The 15,320-nt window shown below is 41.1% G+C and overlaps 1 protein-coding gene across 4 annotated transcripts in view; it reads left to right on the forward strand.

Moving 5' to 3' along the window:
• The window catches only part of ERC1 (ELKS/RAB6-interacting/CAST family member 1), an 871,748-nt gene that overhangs the window by 305,787 nt on the left and 550,641 nt on the right, over positions 1 to 15,320 (forward strand). For all 4 annotated transcript variants that reach the window (XM_053718843.1, XM_053718844.1, XM_053718845.1 and 1 more), the window contains one exon: positions 7,881 to 8,018. In XM_053718843.1, the coding sequence (XP_053574818.1) occupies positions 7,881 to 8,018 (138 nt within the window). The remainder of the gene's footprint in view (positions 1 to 7,880; positions 8,019 to 15,320) is intronic.

Here is a 15,320-nt window from a genome sequence, read left to right on the forward strand (position 1 = left end):
CGATCAATTAAAGGATCTATATCCTGTAGGGATCCCAAAAGTTCCTTGATTAGTTCCATAAGATATTCTGGTAGTTCAGAAGGACTGATGTCTTCTGGAATTCTTTTTATTCTTACCTTGTTCCGGCAAGACCTGTCTTCTAGGTCCGCTAACTTTATTTCAAGTTCAGTGATCATTTCTGCTAAATTTTTAGAGTAGGATACAAGGTTAGCGTGATCCACTGCCAAATATTCGTGTTTTCTTTCAACTGTTTCAGTTCGCTCCCCTAAAGAATTCAGATATCTCTTTAGTTCAGACACTGAAGCTTTTAACTCTTGTCTGAGAGATGAAAAGTGAGCTTCCATCTTTGACGATAATGCATTAATGGAATCCAGGATTGTAGAATCTGTGTGTGATCCTTTATTATTCATGTGTTGTTCAGTATCCTCTACATCTTTTAAAGCTGACAAAGAATCTCTAGAATCTTCATCTGAGAAGTCTTTATCATATTGGAACTTACTATTAAAATGATCTGCCACTGTACGTTTAGGGCCCTCCAAATGCTTTTGTTTTCTCTTGTTTGAGTGCGCCATATTTGTATTTTAGAAGATATCTCGTCGTATACAGAACAGAAAAATCTGCCACAAATCTCTATATAATTGAATGGTTAAAGTTCCTTTGTAATTATGAATCCAGAGGAATCCTTACTTACTCCCACATCTGAAGGGTGTCAGTTCATTACATTTCGTAAGCTGGTTTATCCAAGAAGAAATATGGATTTAAAGAAAAGTGGAGTATCTTCTTTGAGTGCCAGCAGGAACCAACCAGTTATAAGCAAGCAGAATGTATGTATTGTCTACAAAACTTAAGCACGTCTCAGTGTTGCTTGTTCCTTTTCTCTCGTAGTTGCTTTCCCTTATATACTGGTAGATGTTAGAACTTGAGATTTTAGAGACTTGTAATCTTAACTTGCAGTAATATATATTAAACACTATTTACAGTACTCCTTTCTGTAGAATAAAGTTTTATTTCTTCCACATTATATGTAGATCACTTAATTCTTTTTTACATGTATACCACCAAGAGACAACACGCCCAATAAGAAAATGAAATGTAAGGTACTGTACTACTCCCCTGGGGATTTGTCTCCTATCGACCAAGTGGGTAGAGGGAAAATGGGATATGACCCACTAGCAGCAACTAATGGGAAAGGATGAGGAGTCAGTACTACCTATATTCTGCTCAAGTATATCTTTAAGATAGCAATTTGTTAGGTGCTGAGAAAAAGTTCCTATCACACGAACTGTTAACTAATGGGAAAGGGTTGAAATCTTTTGTTTCCAATCAAAGATCTTAAGAGTGATCCACTGTTGCAAGCTAGCCAAGAAAAGCGGTGTAATATAAAGAGCTGTCCCACCACTTGTAGCGTAACAGTACTACACAGTTTTAATTCCTGATAGTGACAGTAAGATGGTGATTTTTGCCAATTTTACACTTCCCTTATTATTGCTGATATCGGGTTCTTTAACAGTGTGGAGATATGAACTGAGATGAATAGACCTTTATAGATGGACAGTACAAACTATATCACCTCCAGAAATGCGCTTGTGCTTACCTCTAGGCTGAAACCAGCTAGATCTCTTTATCTAATCGCCTCTCTGCGTATCTGTTATACCTTTTGTAACAATGGACAAACTGACTGGAGCGGAGCCCCGACCCTCCAGTACAGGTTTTAGTCAGCCGACTGTTGGTGCAAAGTAGCATTCTCTGATATGCGTGGAATCGGCAGCCGCTGATGATGTCAGGTTACTTCACTTGGCAAGCTCCAAAGCTTCTTGTGCCTGAGTCTTCGTCTTCGTGTAGGACTTCTCTGTTGTACTGATTACCGGAGCGCAGCCCCGACCCTCCGGATCACATGTTGTCTTTACTTGTCCGTGCTGGGCCTTCTTAGTAGTACCTATCCTGATGCGGTCTTACAGCCTCTATTAGAAACTCCAGCTTTGTATAAGACAGGCTTATCACAAACTTTTATGACACTCTCCACTTGTCTTTAGATAGAGGTTAGGAAGTTTTCACTTCAAATTGCCACTGATAAAAAGCTGATAATATACTAATATTAACTCTTGAGGTTTAGACTCTGCTGTTTTGCTTCCACTTCAATTGACGATTAGCCTCTATTTGTTTTTTATTTAAATAGTTTTTATTATATTTTCCAAATAGAGCGCCATTTGTAATCTGGCCCTTTATCTCTTACGCTCTCGCACAAACACTGCCAGAAGTATATATATATATATATATATATATGTATAGGTGTGTGTGTATATATATGTGTGTGTATATATATATATAAAAATATATGAATATCTTTTAAAAAAATACATAGAACATTTTCCCCTCTGTGAAGAACATTGGAATGTAAAATATTTACAGTACATACACCGTAAAACACATTATAAAATATTAAAAATGATTTTTCTTGTTTTCAGGTGGAAATAGCTCCAAAGTATATATACATGTGTTTATATGCGTATATATGTATGTATATATACAATAGACTTGAAATCGGCAAATTGAATACAGCACCCATTACTCACAGGAGCGTGTAGAAGGCTTACCAAGCCCAAATGAATCCAAGTAGAAAAGTAGTCTCCAGCTGTGGTGAGTAAATAACCTTTATTTTGCATAGCTTGAGAAAGGGCTAAGGGCTCGATTTATCAAGCTCCTACGGCTGCAAGTTCTTACAAGAACTTGCTTGCCGTTATTTATCAAGCAGCGGTCACAAGACCGCTGCTTCCCTAAGCTCTTCGCCACCTCTAAGGTGGCGAAATTCAATCTATGCGGTCGAGTCCGACCGAGGAGATTGACAGCTCCTGCCCGCGCGTGATTGGCTGTGCGCGGGCAAAGGGCGGGATTGCACGCGAGCGCAAAATTGCGCTCGTGTGCAATGTTGATTACCTGCGGGTAATTTCGCCCCGCCACAGGCGAGCTGAGGCGTTTAGGGGCGCGTATACGTGCCCCTGTACGCCTCAGATTTGATAAATCTAGCCCTTAGTGTTAGCCAAAAACGTTGCTTTACTGGTCCCTGTATGCAAAATAAAGGTAATTTTACTCACCACAGCTGGAGACTACTTTTCTACTTGTATGTATACAATGACAGGGTTTGCTCCCCTTAAATATGTTCTCAAATATCCATATTACTGTCACGCATTGATTATTGCAATCTACTCCTAAATGGCCTTCCAAAACACTGCCTCTCCTCCCTCCAATCTATTATGAATGCTTCTGCTAGACTCATCCACCTAAGTCGATGATCTACATCAGCTGCTCCGCTCTGCCAGTCTCTACACTGGCTCCCCATACACTCCAGAATACAATTTAAAGTATTAGCCCTAACCTACAAAGCACTCAACAGTCTAACTCCCAACTATATTTCTTCTCTCATCGTGAAATATTCCCCATCCCGTCCTCTTCGATCAACCTCTGACCTACGTCTCTACACTCCGGTTATCTCTACGTCCCACTCCCGCCTCCAAGACTTTGCACGTGCTGCTCCTGTCCTCTGGAACTCTCTAACCCGCTCCATTAGACTGTCTCCAACCTTGTATAGCTTCAGACGATCTTTGAAAACCCACCTATTCAGAGAGGCTTACCATCTCTCCTCCATCCCGCATCCAAACCAAACTAATACATGAACTGCCTGACGCACTGCTGCAACCGATGTGACAAGCTACCCCCAACCTTATATGTCTCTGCATCCTAAACCTGTAGACTGTGAGCTCTCCGGAGCAGGGCCCTCTTCCTCCTGTGCTAGATTTGTTTTGTTTTGTTATGTTTTGTATTTTATCACACATCTTTGTCATTGTATACCACTATCATTGTACCGAGCGCTACGGAATTTGGCGCCGCTATACAAATAAATGATAATAATAATAATATTACTTGCTGGAATTTATTCAATTGTTTACATGTGGCTCCTTTGGCTTTATTTTGGCATTTCATTTTAAATAACACATTTTACTTAAGTATTGGCTATAGAAAAGCTGTGAAGACCTAGCTAACATAAGAAATTACACTCCCAGTGGGGGGTAGAAGAGAAAAGTAATATTTTTCAATTGTTTTTTCTAAATATTGGGCTTTGACATAGACAAAAAACTGAGGAAGTGTGTGTGTATAGAAAGTTTATTCATAAACAAAAATATACCTACAATTTCACATACATTTTGTACTCTGTAGCTGTTATAATAAGTTATTGGAAACACATTAAGGGGAAATCAATTTTACAGTATTGTCCCTTTAAGCTTTTAAAGTCTGGAGTATGACATTAAGCCTAATAAAATGCTAGATATACTGATGTATTCAAAGATTAGCCTGAAAGTAGTATAGATGTATTTTTTTCTAAAATTATATTGTTTAAAAATGTAAGTACGGATAAAGTTTTAGTTTATATATAACAGGTGTCACTATGTTGAAACCTAAGTTTCCGTTGTATAATCTTTTCATGGACACAATTCTCAATTTTTTATTTTATTTTATTGCGCACTGCTTTGTAAAGTAAGTGTCTCTCCACATAAAGGGCAATATATCAAGTTGCGCGTTATGTCTTTTCCGTGTTCAATATGGTCTTTTTGCAAGCAATTTTCACATTTTCATTGCCCTGATATTACAAGTCTTGAAAAATCATGATTGCGTGCGCACATTCGCTTTTTACACAACAATCCTTTGCACGCTCAAAGAGCTGTGGTTAACAGCTTTGCGCAATAAAAAAGTTTCACGAAACACCTCAAAAATACATTACAAAGTACAGTTACACTCATATTAACACTGTCTAATAAAAATTATTTTAAAAATATATTGCACACAAAAGTTATAAGGGCTCAAAAGATACGAGATCTCTGGTGTTAGGAAAAAAAAAGCCCACAAAGGGATTTTACATTGACATAAATACACATACATTGAGAAACATAGATCTATTGTATAGTATATATGTTTAACTAGGGAGATAATGAAAATATTTCATGTTACAATCTTATGTACATTAAACAATATCTCTAATGGATTTTCAGAGATATTCACATATTCATATATGATTAAGATAGAGAATACAATTTTAAACAACTTTCCAATTTACCTCTATTATTTAATTTGCTTCCTTCTCGTGTTATCCTTTGCTGAAACGTTTATCTAGGCAAGCTCAGGAGCAGCAGAGAACCTAGGTTCTAGCTGATGATTGGTGGCTGCATATATATATATATATATATATATATATCGATTGTCATTGGCTCACCCATCTGTTCAGTTAGAAACAAGTAGTGCATTGCTGCTCCTTTAACAAATGATACCAAGAGAATGAAACAAATTAGATAATAGAAGAAAATTAGAAAGTTGTTTAAAATTGTATTCTCTACCTGAATCACGAAATATTTTTTTGGGGTTTCATGTCCCTTTTAATGTCCCTTTAAAAGACAGGGACATTAAACACTTTCAGAATGTAAAATAAAATGTTTATATTATAGTGTTAAAGTGTCTCAGGTTCCTTTTCATCAAAAGATGTTTTCAGCTATCCCTCAAATGCTGTAACGGAAATTTTGAGGTCTCCACACTGGAATACTTAGCCTCATCATACCATGTTATCTGCAAACTTTATGTCTGAAATTTGCTTATGGGCCTCGGTGACGGCAAGAGGGTTAAATAAAAATAACCTTTCGTTTAAATAAATAAACACATTTTCTAGTGGTCTGATTAATGGTGAGTTAATGGCGAGGCAGCTGCCCACGGTCTCTCCTTAACCCTTCCTTTTAGCTACAAGATGTCTTCAGACAACAAACATCTCTTGTCTCCTGGGATTTCCTGCTAAGGAAATACAGTGAAAAGGCTCATTTTTCAGTAGCTGGTATTTTTAGAGCATTAGGTCTTGTGTGTGTGAAGCTGGTTTTGATGGGATCTTGTTTTAGGAACAGTCCTTTTTAATTAAAAGAACCAAAACCTGTGACAACAGTGACGTGTGCACAGCCGTGTCTTGCTAGCGGCCATTCCATGCCAAACTAGATCTTTCTTATGGCTGACGCACAAACAAAATGTAAAAAAGAAAGAGCTTTTCTTTCTTTGAATTAAATGTTCAGACATTCAAGTATTCTAATTTCTGTATATTTGCATAGGAAATGAATCACTGCATTGCAAAAGATCTAGATATAAAATAAATGTTCTAATAGGATTATTTTTCAGTCTTGGCACCCACCCCCTGAAAAAGTGTTGTTTATTAGGGAAAAATGTGTGAGCTCCTGCACTGATCAAGCTAATCACTGCATCATGTAGGAGGTTCAGCATTCTGCATTCCACAGAATGTTCTCCAGCCTCTCTAGTGAAAATAGTCAAAACTAATAAAGAGAGTGCATTTTTTTTCTATAAATAAACTTTTTATGGGAAACTAAATGTTCTCTTTGCTGTTCCTTTAAACTGAATTTAAAAATGTATTATCTATAAACCTTACTCCATTGTTTCTGATTATTAATTTTTATATCTTCTTTCTATTTTCCTGACGTTTTATTAATTTACTTTTTAATTATATATTTATATATTCTAAACCCACGTGAATAAATAATTAAATCCTTTCCTTCCTCTTTAGAAAAATGTAGCTCACTGGTAAAAAAAAAATCACTAAATTCTGGTGACCTCTAAGCATTCATAGAATGGCTTGTAACTTCTGATGAAATTGGCCGCCCGAAGATTGTGAAATTGATTCAGATCAAATGCCATAAATATTAGGAATGTGCGTTTGGAGTATTCATCAGCTAACGAATGGGGAAGATTGCGTCCGACAATGCAACACACTTAGGTCTGTGCAAATCCAGATCTTAGTGTGTTGCATTTTCACAAGACAAAATCGGGCTCCGAAAAGAGCTGAATGCCATTGGTGGCCGCCATCTTCCCCATTCGTTAGCTGCTTAATACTCCAAATGCTCATCCCTAATAAATATTTACAGAGCTGTCTCTTAAACTCAAACTTTATTCCCACTCAGAAAAATTATAACTACATTGCAGTATATATTCATTATTTATTTTACATGTATTTACTGTAACGTACCTCTGAAAATTGTGGGTGTTCCATTCTATTAAGAGAGTCTCTAGTATGGTAGATGAATGACTGACTGTAGCACAAATAAAACAAAAGCCTGGGGATAAAACCCACATATTTGTGATCACACACATTTAACTTTAAGGGATAAAAAGGTCAAAATTATAATGTGTGTGAACTTATTTCAGTCTTAAATAGCTTTTTTTATATACTTCCATTAGGAAAAGTGCTTTTAATAAGAGATTACTGTTTCAGTGGCATTTGTAGGTATGCATTGTGTTGCTAGAGAATCAGGATTCAAACACCATGCCTGCTCAGAGAGCTGCCATGGTGTGTATTGCGTCAGTGGAGACTTAATTTGTGTCATACAAGGTGTCTTTCTAACAAGGTGTGGTGTATGAATGCTGATGCACCGTTAACCCACAGCATATGTGCGTATGCCACTGAAAAACAGTAATTGCTTTTAAAATATTTGATAAAAATCATTTTTGTTACTGGAAGTATAGTGGAAATGTTTCTATATAAAATTAAATGCATCATGCACATTTCAATTTTGACGTTTCTATCCATTTAAGTAGTTATAGACAATGTAGAAACATGGTTGTTATCCTGAGCTCTGAAATATGTTAAACTATGTTGGCCAAATGTAAAGCAAATTTATTAGCTAGTTGTACCCCTGTGGGTATGAAATAGACACTTAAATTGAGAACACAGTTAAAATGTCACTAATTAATAAAATATGCCAGAATCTTGGCTATTATTACACTTTATCTATCAAATTGCATAATGATGCCGTTATTTATTTGGTATTGCATTTTGTCTTTCCCAGATTGAAAATCTTCAGGAGCAGCTGCGGGATAAGGAAAAGCAGCTAAGCAGCCTAAAGGAGCGTGTGAAATCCCTACAGGCCGATACTTCCAACACAGACACTGCTCTGACCACGCTAGAGGAAGCCCTTGCTGAGAAGGTGAGTGTGGCCTTGTGCAGGAACCTCACACAATATCTTGCTTGTGTCTGTAGCCACTCTGGAACATGTTTTATCTGGTCCATCAAATTCTGTGTCACAGTGTCCTGAGTTCATAGCCCATCACCAGTAGGGACACTTCCTTGAGAACCTGTGACAAAACATAAAGTCACTCTACTGAGACTTTGTCAACACCTGCAATAATTCTGCCTTGAGTCACTGAGCCAACACGTGTAGTAGCACTGAGACAACCCGTATAGTAATGCTGCACTGAGACACTGAACCAACACATGTAGTAATGCTGCACTGAGACACTGAGCCAACACGTGTAGTAGCCCTGAGACAACCCATATAGTAATGCTGCACTGAGCCAACACGTGTAGTAATGCTGCACTGAGACAACACGTGTAGTAATGCTGCATTGAGACAACACGTGTAGTAATGCTGCACTGAGACAACACGTGTAGTAATGCTGCACTGAGACAACACATTTAGTAATGCTGCACTGAGACAACACGTGTAGTAATGCTGCACTGAGGCAACACGTGTAGTAATGCTGCACTGAAACACTGAGCCAACACGTATAGTAATGCTGCACTGAGACACTGGGCCAACACATGTATTAATGCTGCACTGAGGCAACACGTGTAGTAATGTTGCACTGAGACAACATGTGTAGTAATCCTGCACTGAGACAACACATGTAGTAATGCTGCACTGAGACACTGGGCCAACACGTGTATTAATGCTGCACTGAGACACTGAACCAACACATGTAGTAATGCTGCACTGAGACACTGAGACAACCCGTATAGTAATGCTGCACTGAGACACTGAGCCAACACGTGTAGTAATGCTGCACTGAGACTCCGATCCAACAAGTGTAGTAATGCTGTACTGAGCCAACACGTGTAGTAATGCTGCACTGAGACAACACGTGTAGTAATGCTACACTGAGACAACACGTGTAGTAATGCTACACTGAGACAACACGTGTAGTAATGCTACACTGAGACAACACGTGTAGTAATGCTACACTGAGACAACACGTGTAGTAATGCTACACTGAGACAACACGTGTAGTAATGCTGCACTGAGACAACACGTGTAGTAATGCTGCACTGAGACAACACGTGTAGTAATGCTGCACTGAGACAACACGTGTAGTAATGCTGCACTGAGACAACAAGTGTAGTATTGCTGCACTGAGACAACACGTGTAGTAATGCTGCACTGAGACAACACGTGTAGTAATGCTGCACTGAGACTCCGATCCAACAAGTGTAGTAATGCTGTACTGAGACAACACGTTTAGTAATGCTGCACTGAGACAACACGTGTAGTAATGCTACACTGAGACAACACGTGTAGTAATGCTACACTGAGACAACACGTGTAGTAATGCTACACTGAGACAACACGTGTAGTAATGCTACACTGAGACAACACGTGTAGTAATGTTGCACTGAGACAACATGTGTAGTAATCCTGCACTGAGACAACACATGTAGTAATGCTGCACTGAGACACTGGGCCAACACGTGTATTAATGCTGCACTGAGACACTGAACCAACACATGAAGTAATGCTGCACTGAGACACTGAGACAACCCGTATAGTAATGCTGCACTGAGACACTGAGCCAACACGTGTAGTAATGCTGCACTGAGACTCCGATCCAACAAGTGTAGTAATGCTGTACTGAGACAACACGTGTAGTAATGCTGCACTGAGACAACACGTGTAGTAATGCTACACTGAGACAACACGTGTAGTAATGCTACACTGAGACAACACGTGTAGTAATGCTACACTGAGACAACACGTGTAGTAATGCTACACTGAGACAACACGTGTAGTAATGCTACACTGAGACAACACGTGTAGTAATGCTGCACTGAGACAACACGTGTAGTAATGCTGCACTGAGACAACACGTGTAGTAATGCTGCACTGAGACAACACGTGTAGTAATGCTGCACTGAGACAACACGTGTAGTAATGCTGCACTGAGACAACACGTGTAGTAATGCTGCACTGAGACAACACGTGTAGTAATGCTGCACTGAGACAACACGTGTAGTAATGCTGCACTGAGACAACACGTGTAGTAATGCTGCACTGAGACAACACGTGTAGTAATGCTGCACTGAGACAACACGTGTAGTAATGCTGCACTGAGACAACACGTGTAGTAATGCTGCACTGAGACAACACGTGTAGTAATGCTGCACTGAGACAACACGTGTAGTAATGCTGCACTGAGACTCCGATCCAACAAGTGTAGTAATGCTGTACTGAGCCAACACGTGTAGTAATGCTGCACTGAGACAACACGTGTAGTAATGCTACACTGAGACAACACGTGTAGTAATGCTACACTGAGACAACACGTGTAGTAATGCTACACTGAGACAACACGTGTAGTAATGCTACACTGAGACAACACGTGTAGTAATGCTACACTGAGACAACACGTGTAGTAATGCTGCACTGAGACAACACGTGTAGTAATGCTGCACTGAGACAACACGTGTAGTAATGCTGCACTGAGACAACACGTGTAGTAATGCTGCACTGAGACAACAAGTGTAGTATTGCTGCACTGAGACAACACGTGTAGTAATGCTGCACTGAGACAACACGTGTAGTAATGCTGCACTGAGACTCCGATCCAACAAGTGTAGTAATGCTGTACTGAGACAACACGTTTAGTAATGCTGCACTGAGACAACACGTGTAGTAATGCTACACTGAGACAACACGTGTAGTAATGCTACACTGAGACAACACGTGTAGTAATGCTACACTGAGACAACACGTGTAGTAATGCTACACTGAGACAACACGTGTAGTAATGTTGCACTGAGACAACATGTGTAGTAATCCTGCACTGAGACAACACATGTAGTAATGCTGCACTGAGACACTGGGCCAACACGTGTATTAATGCTGCACTGAGACACTGAACCAACACATGTAGTAATGCTGCACTGAGACACTGAGACAACCCGTATAGTAATGCTGCACTGAGACACTGAGCCAACACGTGTAGTAATGCTGCACTGAGACTCCGATCCAACAAGTGTAGTAATGCTGTACTGAGCCAACACGTGTAGTAATGCTGCACTGAGACAACACGTGTAGTAATGCTACACTGAGACAACACGTGTAGTAATGCTACACTGAGACAACACGTGTAGTAATGCTACACTGAGACAACACGTGTAGTAATGCTACACTGAGACAACACGTGTAGTAATGCTGCACTGAGACAACACGTGTAGTAATGCTGCACTGAGACAACACGTGTAGTAATGCTGCACTGAGACAACACGTGTAGTAATGCTGCACTGAGACAACACGTGTAGTAATGCTGCACTGAGACAACACGTGTAGTAATGCTGCACTGAGACAACACGTGTAGTAATGCTGCACTGAGACAACACGTGTAGTAATGCTGCACTGAGACAACACGTGTAGTAATGCTGCACTGAGACAACACGTGTAGTAATGCTGCACTGAGACAACACGTGTAGTAATGCTGCACTGAGACAACACGTGTAGTAATGCTGCACTGAGACAACACGTGTAGTAATGCTGCACTGAGACAACACGTGTAGTATTGCTGCACTGAGACAACACGTGTAGTATTGCTGCACTGAGACAACACGTGTAGTATTGCTGCACTGAGACAACACGTGTAGTAATGCTGCACTGAGACAACACGTGTAGTAATGCTGCACTGAGACAACACGTGTAGTAATGCTGCACTGAGACAACACGTGTAGTAATGCTGCACTGAGACAACATGTGTAGTAATGCCGCACTGAGACACTGGGCCAACACGTGTAATAATGCTGCACAGAGACACTGACCCAATACGTGTATTAATGCTGCACTGAGCCAACACGTGTAGTAGCACTGAGACAACCCGTATAGTAATGCTGCACTGAGACAACACGTGTAGTAATGCTACACTGAGACAACACGTGTAGTAATGCTACACTGAGACAACACGTGTAGTAATGCTACACTGAGACAACACGTGTAGTAATGCTGCACTGAGACAACACGTGTAGTAATGCTGCACTGAGACAACACGTGTAGTAATGCTGCACTGAGACAACACGTGTAGTAATGCTGCACTGAGACAACACGTGTAGTAATGCTGCACTGAGACAACACGTGTAGTAATGCTGCACTGAGACAACACGTGTAGTAATGCTGCACTGAGACAACACGTGTAGTAATGCTGCACTGAGACAACACGTGTAGTAATGCTGCACTGAGACAACACGTGTAGTAATGCTGCACTGAGACAACACGTGTAGTAATGCTGCACTGAGACAACACGTGTAGTAATGCTGCACTGAGACAACACGTGTAGTAATGCTGCACTGAGACAACACGTGTAGTAATGCTGCACTGAGACAACACGTGTAGTAATGCTGCACTGAGACAACACGTGTAGTAATGCTGCACTGAGACAACACGTGTAGTATTGCTGCACTGAGACAACACGTGTAGTATTGCTGCACTGAGACAACACGTGTAGTATTGCTGCACTGAGACAACACGTGTAGTAATGCTGCACTGAGACAACACGTGTAGTAATGCTGCACTGAGACAACACGTGTAGTAATGCTGCACTGAGACAACACGTGTAGTAATGCTGCACTGAGACAACATGTGTAGTAATGCCGCACTGAGACACTGGGCCAACACGTGTAATAATGCTGCACAGAGACACTGACCCAATACGTGTATTAATGCTGCACTGAGCCAACACGTGTAGTAGCACTGAGACAACCCGTATAGTAATGCTGCACTGAGACACTGAGCCAACATGTGTATTAATGCTGCACTGAGACAACACGTGTAGTAATACTGCACTGAGACACTGAACCAACACGTGTAGTAGCACTGAGACAACCCATATAGTAATGCTGCACTGAGCCAACACGTGTAGTAATGCTGCACTGAGACAACACGTGTAGTAATGCTGCATTGAGACAACACGTGTAGTAATGCTGCATTGAGACAACACGTGTAGTAATGCTGCACTGAGACAACACGTGTAGTAATGCTGCACTGAGACAACACATTTAGTAATGCTGCACTGAGACAACACGTGTAGTAATGCTGCACTGAGGCAACACGTGTAGTAATGCTGCACTGAAACACTGAGCCAACACGTATAGTAATGCTGCACTGAGACACTGGGCCAACACATGTATTAATGCTGCACTGAGGCAACACGTGTAGTAATGTTGCACTGAGACAACATGCGTAGTAATCCTGCACTGAGACAACACATGTAGTAATGCTGCACTGAGACACTGGGCCAACACGTGTATTAATGCTGCACTGAGACACTGAACCAACACATGTAGTAATGCTGCACTGAGACACTGAGACAACCCGTATAGTAATGCTGCACTGAGACACTGAGCCAGCACGTGTAGTAATGCTGCACTGAGACTCCGATCCAACAAGTGTAGTAATGCTGTACTGAGCCAACACGTGTAGTAATGCTGCTTCACTGAGACACTGAGCCAACACGTGTAGTAATGCTGCTTCACTGAGACACTGAACCAACACGTGTAGTACTGCTGCTTCACTGAGACACTGAGTCAACACGTGTAGTAATGCTGCACTGAGACACTGAGTCAACACGTGTAGTAATGCTGCACTGAGACACTGAGCCAACACGTGTATTAATGCTGCACTGAGACACTGAACCAACACATGTAGTAATGCTGCACTGAGACACTGAGACAACCCGTATAGTAATGCTGCACTGAGACACTGAGCCAGCACGTGTAGTAATGCTGCACTGAGACTCCGATCCAACAAGTGTAGTAATGCTGTACTGAGCCAACACGTGTAGTAATGCTGCTGCACTGAGACACTGAGCCAGCACGTGTAGTAATGCTGCACTGAGACTCCGATCCAACAAGTGTAGTAATGCTGTACTGAGCCAACACGTGTAGTAATGCTGCTTCACTGAGACACTGAGCCAACACGTGTAGTAATGCTGCTTCACTGAGACACTGAACCAACACGTGTAGTACTGCTGCTTCACTGAGACACTGAGACAACACGTGTAGTAATGCTGCACTGAGACAACACGTGTAGTAATGCTGCACTGAGACAACACGTGTAGTAATGCTGCACTGAGACAACACGTGTAGTAATGCTGCACTGAGACAACACGTGTAGTAATGCTGCACTGAGACAACACGTGTAGTAATGCTGCACTGAGACAACACGTGTAGTAATGCTGCACTGAGACTCCGATCCAACAAGTGTAGTAATGCTGTACTGAGCCAACACGTGTAGTAATGCTGCACTGAGACAACACGTGTAGTAATGCTACACTGAGACAACACGTGTAGTAATGCTACACTGAGACAACACATGTAGTAATGCTACACTGAGACAACACGTGTAGTAATGCTACACTGAGACAACACGTGTAGTAATGCTGCACTGAGACAACACGTGTAGTAATGCTGCACTGAGACAACACGTGTAGTAATGCTGCACTGAGACAACACGTGTAGTAATGCTGCACTGAGACAACAAGTGTAGTATTGCTGCACTGAGACAACACGTGTAGTAATGCTGCACTGAGACAACACGTGTAGTAATGCTGCACTGAGACTCCGATCCAACAAGTGTAGTAATGCTGTACTGAGACAACACGTGTAGTAATGCTGCACTGAGACAACACGTGTAGTAATGCTACACTGAGACAACACGTGTAGTAATGCTACACTGAGACAACACGTGTAGTAATGCTACACTGAGACAACACGTGTAGTAATGCTACACTGAGACAACACGTGTAGTAATGTTGCACTGAGACAACATGTGTAGTAATCCTGCACTGAGACAACACATGTAGTAATGCTGCACTGAGACACTGGGCCAACACGTGTATTAATGCTGCACTGAGACACTGAACCAACACATGTAGTAATGCTGCACTGAGACACTGAGACAACCCGTATAGTAATGCTGCACTGAGACACTGAGCCAACACGTGTAGTAATGCTGCACTGAGACTCCGATCCAACAAGTGTAGTAATGCTGTACTGAGCCAACACGTGTAGTAATGCTGCACTGAGACAACACGTGTAGTAATGCTACACTGAGACAACACGTGTAGTAATGCTACACTGAGACAACACGTGTAGTAATGCTACACTGAGACAACACGTGTAGTAATGCTACACTGAGACAACACGTGTAGTAATGCTGCACTGAGACAACACGTGTAGTAATGCTGCACTGAGA

This window comes from Bombina bombina, chromosome 6, assembly GCF_027579735.1.
Source record: "Bombina bombina isolate aBomBom1 chromosome 6, aBomBom1.pri, whole genome shotgun sequence".
In the NCBI taxonomy this organism is placed as follows: domain Eukaryota; kingdom Metazoa; phylum Chordata; class Amphibia; order Anura; family Bombinatoridae; genus Bombina; species Bombina bombina.